Source organism: Aythya fuligula, chromosome 12 (genome assembly GCF_009819795.1).
Source record: "Aythya fuligula isolate bAytFul2 chromosome 12, bAytFul2.pri, whole genome shotgun sequence".
In the NCBI taxonomy this organism is placed as follows: domain Eukaryota; kingdom Metazoa; phylum Chordata; class Aves; order Anseriformes; family Anatidae; genus Aythya; species Aythya fuligula.
The window spans coordinates 18647890-18653689 of NC_045570.1; the positions used below are offsets into that span (position 1 = coordinate 18647890).

The 5800-nt window shown below is 63.9% G+C and overlaps 1 protein-coding gene across 1 annotated transcript; it reads right to left on the reverse strand.

The window, feature by feature from the left end:
• Nucleotides 1-1386: 1386 nt before the first annotated feature.
• Nucleotides 1387-4469, reverse strand: FOXF1 (forkhead box F1). The gene is made up of 2 exons (XM_032195876.1): nt 3407-4469; nt 1387-1547 (listed from the first exon to the last, which is right to left on the reverse strand). The coding sequence occupies exons 1-2, from the start codon at nt 4467-4469 to the stop codon at nt 1387-1389; spliced, it is 1224 nt and encodes a 407-aa protein (XP_032051767.1).
• Nucleotides 4470-5800: the final 1331 nt, after the last annotated feature.

The window sequence follows — 5800 nt, forward strand, 5'->3', positions numbered from 1 at the left end:
CAAACACCCGAAAGTTTCCGCGGCCGGGCGGCCCCTCCGCGCCCCGCGGAGCCCCCAGACTCCTCAGATATAATTACGCGTCTTACACCGCATGCTCGTTTATTTGCTGCTCATACAGTCGTGAAGCCCATGTACAAATAACATACATGTTTTATTTCGGTTCGATTTTTTTTTTTTTTTATCCTTAGGGACGAAACGTACACAAAAGGGCAGGGTGAAAAAAAAATAAACCAACAAAAACAAAACCAACCACATAATTACAATTTTATACAGTGCAGAAAGAAATTAAAATAGGTGACACCGAACTGTACAAAGGAAAAAAAGAAAAAAAAAAAAAAAAAAAAAAAGAGGGGGGACGGAGGGGAATAATCCTTCATTATATATATATTTCTATAAAAACATATGGAAGATTGTCTTTACACAAAGACCATGATCGGTTTAAAATTTACAAAGGTTAACTAAAAAAAAAAAAAAAAATCTATATGGCAAATATTGCCAACAGAGCTCCACCGCTTTAATACTGATCAACTGAGACTACTCGTGTCTCGATTATTAGCAACAACAACAAAAAAAATGTAGAATAAATAACAGAATGAGCATGGCTGTCTCTTTTCAAAGTGCCTTATTCTCTCTGCATAGGGTCTGATCCTGCAGTCTTTATGCAGGCAAAAAAAAAAAAAAAATTATATATATAGTTAAAAAAAAATCCCTCTGAGAGATTTTTGCCCGCTGTGTGTTTGCCGGCAAAGAAACAAAACTAAGAAGATATTTCTCGGAAGTAGGGGCTCGAAGTGAGACGGGACCGAAGGGCCGGGCCGGGAAGCCCGGAGGTGACCGGGGGGACAGCGCGGAGCGGCTGCGGGCACCGGGGGGGTCCCTGGAGCCCCCGGCCCGAGGCGGCTCTGCCCCTACCCACCGTGGTGGTGGCATCGCTCAATGCACTGACTTAGAAAACATGGTTAGCAAATTCTTTTTCTTCTTTCTTTCTTTTCTTTTTCTTTCTTTCATTCTTTCTTTCTTTCTTTTTTTTTTTTTTTTAAGGAAATAATCAAAACCTCATTTGTCAAACTCTTAACCCAAACTCGCAGTCGGGGATTTCGGGTGAGGAGGCGACAGCGGTGGCTGTTTTCGGGGGGCTGCTTTTGCTTTTCCTCTCACCCCAAGCCGACCCAAGCGGAGAAGCAGAAGAAGGCAGAGACCGTCTCTGATTGAAGACACGTGTTGGGGCCGGGGCCGGTGCTCAGCCGCCGCGCACGGCGGTCCCCGGGGCTCCCGGCCCTTCCTCCCGGCCCGGAGAGACCCCCCTGCGCCCCCAGGGTCCGGGGGGGGGGCTCGGTGCCCGGGTCAGGCCTCGGCGGCCCCGGGAGGTGGCTTTTCCGCCCCGTATCACATAACGCACGGCTTGATGTCCTGGTATGTCACTTGTTGGTGGTAATAGGAGCCGCTGCCCGCCGAATGCATGGAGGAGGAGGCCATGGCGTTGAAAGAGAAGACGAATTCCTTTCTGTCGCACATGCTCGGAGACTGGGAGTGATACCGCGGGATGCCTGCGGGACAGGGGGAAAAAGAAGTGTCAGCCGTCGTGGGTACAGTCAGTAAAAGAGGTTGAGCACGGCGGAGAAGCCGCCGTCCACGCCTCGCACAGCCCGGTTGGGAATTTGGGGTTTTTGCCCCTCAATATTAGGGCAGGTGGCGCCGAAGAAACCTCCGCGGCCTCGGCTCTCTCTTAGCCGGCCCGAGGAGACTTCAAGGAGATGGTCTGGGTTTTGTCTCGGGTTGCTTTGATTTGATTTTATTTTTTCCCACCAACTCTTTGCGCCCTGGATGGTGCCGGGCGCTCCCCGCGGGGTGCGGAGCGGGGCAATGCGGCCGCTCTCAGCCCAGCCCCGACGGGCCGGCCCCAGAAAGCGGCCGGAGAGGCCGAGGGCGAAAAGCAGCCGAGGGCGGATTTTTTCCTGCCTTTTCTGCAGCCGCCTGGGGACGTAAAAAGGCCCCGAAGTCTTGGGGTGCGCTCGGAAGGAGCCGCGGACCCCGGGACGGCGCTGGGAACCCGGTCGATTTTTGGAAGCCGCTGGCCTCACGCCGCGGGCGGCCCCGGCGCCTTCTCCGGGCGGCTTTTTGCTCCTTTTTCCAGCCATCTGGGGTTCGTTCAAGGTCTTTCCCAGCGAGCTGTGTACGGCAGATAACCACCGGCTCGGTGGCGGAGCGGGGAGCGAAGTTGGAGCCCGGCGGGACCCCGCAGACGGCCGCTGTCCCCGGCACGGCCCGGCTCGGCTCGGCTCGGCTTTGCTCGGCGCTGTGCCCGGGCCAGGCCTCGCTGTCCTCCCTCCAGCGCCTTTCCGCCTTTCCCTCGGCGCTCCTGCCCCGCTGCCGCTGTTTTACAGCCTGCCCGCGGGGCTTTTCTCGCTCCCCCGAAGGCGCGGGGATGCTGCGCAGCCCCCAGCCCCGCTCCCCGCACCCCGACAGCCTCCCCGAGGGGACTTTGGGCCTCGGCACGAAGGCCAGCCCCGGCCTCCACGGCCCTCCACAAGGCCTCCGTGGTCCAGCAGAGGCCGTAAAAAACGACATCTCCTCTTCGGGCCAAGGCAAAGCCTCCTCCGGGCAGCAGCAGCGGGGCTGCGGGGGGGGCGAGGCCGGGCCGAAGTTGCGGGGCGCAGGGAGCCCCAGCCTCCGACTTCCGTATGGGCGGAGGAGCGGAGACCGGAGGGAGGCGGCGGGCCTGGAAAATACAGCCCCGAGGAAAACACAGCCCCGGGAGGAGCGGATCGTGGGGGCGGCGGGGGCCGGGGCCGGGAGGAACAGAGTGGTAGGCACCCCAAGGGGGAAATGCCCCCCATTTCTCCCTCCGACGTTGCTGGGAGCCTCCGGAGCCCTCGATAACCCTAACCCTAAGGCCTCGATAGAGGTCGAAAACAGGAGCTGAGCTCCCCGTCAGTCTCTGTGGGGCTGCCGGCACCCTTTCGTCCTCCCCCCTCGCCCCTTCCCTGCTCCGTCCCCACCGCTCTGCGCTCTCCTACCTATTCACTCCGAGCCCCGGCACCCCCGACACCCATCCCTGGCCTCGCCTTCCCGCAGCCCCCGCTCCTTCCCGAGCCCACCAGCCCTAGGCCCGGGGCAGCTCCGGCCGCAGAGCAGCCCCGGGGGAGCGGAGCCCGGGCTCGGCGGCTCCCGGCCCCGCAGCAGCAACGGGGCGAGCCCCGACGGCACGAACCGCCCCGGGCAGCACCGCCGTGGGGCCGTCCGCTTCCCCCGGGAAAGAAAGAGAGGAGCGAGGGCACGGCGGCCTCTCCCGGGGCGGGGGGGTGCCTAAAATCTGTCCCCGATCCCCCTCTCAGCTCCGCCGGCAGCCCCCGGCCGAGCCGTCGCGGCGGGCTCGGGGCTCTCCCCACGCGTGTCCGCGCCTCACCTTGCAGCTCGGCGGTGTTGTGGCTGTTCTGGTGCAGGTAGGACTGGTCGAGGGAGTGCGTGGAAAGGCTGGAGGAGAGCGGGTTGGCCGTGGGGTTGCAGGGCGACAGCGGCTGCTGCTTGATGTAGGAAGCTCCCGTGTTCAAGGCGGCCGAAGCGGAGGGAGCCCACGCCGAGGCCGAGCTGGAGTAGACCGAGTGCGGCTCCATCACGCCGCCGCCGGCGAGCAGCGGGGAGGCGGGCACGGAGCCGTCGTGGTGCGGGTAGTCCCCCGCCGAGGAGCCGGTGCAGCCGCCCATGTAGGAGTGCCCGCCGTTAGCGGGCAGGTGGGGCACGGAGTGGCCGGCCAGCCCCATCCCGTCCACGTTGCCGGCCAAGTGGCCGTTCATCATGCCCAAGCCCCCCTCGAGGGAGAGGCTGTTGGGGGGGCACGAGAGCCCTCCTGCCGAGCCCTGGAAGCTGTAGCTGTCGGGGAGGTGGTTGAAGCTGAGCCCGTTCATCATGCTGTACATGGGTTTCAGCGCCTGGCATTTCCTCCTGAAGCCTCGGGGCCGGCGGCGGAACGAGCCCTCCTCGAACATGAACTCGCTGGCGGGGTCGATGGTCCAGTAGTGGCCCTTGCCCGGGCGGCCCAGCCCTTTGGGCAGCTTGATGAAGCACTCGTTGAGCGAGAGGTTGTGGCGCACCGAGTTTTTCCAGCCCTGGTAGGAGCCGCGGAAGAAAGGGAAGCGGCTCTGCAAGAACTGGTAGATCTCGCTCAGGGTCAGCCGCTTGGAGGGCGAGCTCTGGATGGCCATGACGATCAGGGCGATGTAGGAATAGGGCGGCTTCTCCGGCCGCCGGATCCCCGCGTTCGTTTTCTTCGCTTTAGGGCCGCCGCCGCCGCCCGCCGCTCCGCCGCTGCCCGCAGCGCTGCCGGCCGGTCCGGGGGGGGCCCCGGGGGCGGCGTCCATGGCCGAGCTCTGCGGCTGCTTCTCGGCCACGGAGGACATGGGGCCGTAGCTGCTGTGCGCCGGAGGAGGAGGGGGCTGAGAGGACAGAGCCTGCTGCGCTTCTGCAGTCATCTACGGCCAGGTCCGCGGCGGCCAGCCCCGGCCCTCCTCCGCCACCCCCCCCCGCGCACCCCCCCAAAAGGCCACGCTGCTGGGGGCTCGCCGCGACGGCCCCCCCCCCTCCCTGTGCCCCCCTTCCTCCTTCTCCTCCTCCTCCTCCTCCCGGCGGGGTTTGTTTCCACCGGGAGACTTCACCCCTCGGCGGCTAAACAAATGGCAGCGACCCCCCCCACCCCCCCTTTTCCCTCCTCCTCCCACTTTATCCCTAAATCCGAGCCCGCCGAGCGAGAGGCGGAGGGCTGGGGGGGAGGCTGCCGGGGCCGGGGGGGGGAGAAAGAAAGAAGCCGGGCTCGGTGCTCGGAGGAAGAAGCCGCCCCCTCCGCTGCCCCCCGGGCTGCCGCCGCCGCCGCCGTCCGCGTCCCGCCGGGCCCCCCCCCCGTTTAGCTGGGCCGGTGCCTCGGGGAGCTGCTTCCCATCGCCGTGCCTGCCGAGTCTGCCCCCGGCCCCGCCGCTCGCCTTTTACTTTTTATCTCTCGCCGCGGCCGTCTGCCGCTCCTTGACAGACGTAAGAGCGCCCCAGCATCTCCCCGCCCCGAGCGGCTCCCCCACGCCCTCCCGGGCGGCCCCCTCGGCCCTGTCCCGGCCCCCCTCCGCCGCCCGCTCCCCGCCGGGGGGCAGCTTTTAAAGAGCCCTTTCCGCGCCGCCCCTGCCGCATCCCCGCCTGCACAGTGAGGGGGGGGGCTTTGCCACGCGTGACCGTGGCCGCGCGTGGGGGGCTCTCCCTTTACAGCCCCTTGCCCTGCCCCATTCTCCCCCCTTCCCCCGGTTTCCCACCATCACCATCACCCCCCCCAGAGCCTCCTCTGCTGGAAACCACGGGGGGGTGGGGGGAGAGTGGGAAGGGCCCCACGCGTGTCGCGGGGAAAGGGGCCGGGACGCGGCAGGCCGGGCCCGCGGGGCAGCGCGCAACTTCCGCGGGGCGCGCAGGGAAGCGGCCGCCGCTCCCCGGGGGGGGGCTCGGCGCAGCGCGGAGCTTCACCCACTTTAAACCCCCTCTTCGTGCGCTCTTTTAAGCTCGGCGGGCCCGGGCAGGATGTTTATACTGCGCAATGTAAACACGGGCTCGGGGGTGCTTTAATAAAAAGAAATCGGCGAAAAGTCCCCGCTGCCGCGCGAAATGCCCTTCTCTGCCTCCGCCGCCGGTCCCGGGATGGGAACGGGCTTCGGCCCCCTCTCCCTCTCCGAGGTTTCTTTAGGGCTGGGTTGTTTTGGGTTGTTTTTCTCTCTCTTTTTTTTTTTTTTTTTTTTTGGAGGGGGGGTGTTGTATATAAATCTGTGCTGAA

Bases quoted from the DNA above. Each gene is read 5' to 3' on its own strand.
- FOXF1 (XM_032195876.1), bottom strand. From the start codon at position 4,469: ATGACTGCAGAAGCGCAGCAGGCTCTGTCCTCTCAGCCCCCTCCTCCT. The intron at 1,548-3,406 runs GTGAGGCGCGGA...CCTGTCCCGCAG, and splicing joins CAACACCGCCGAGCTGCAAG to GCATCCCGCGGTATCACTCC.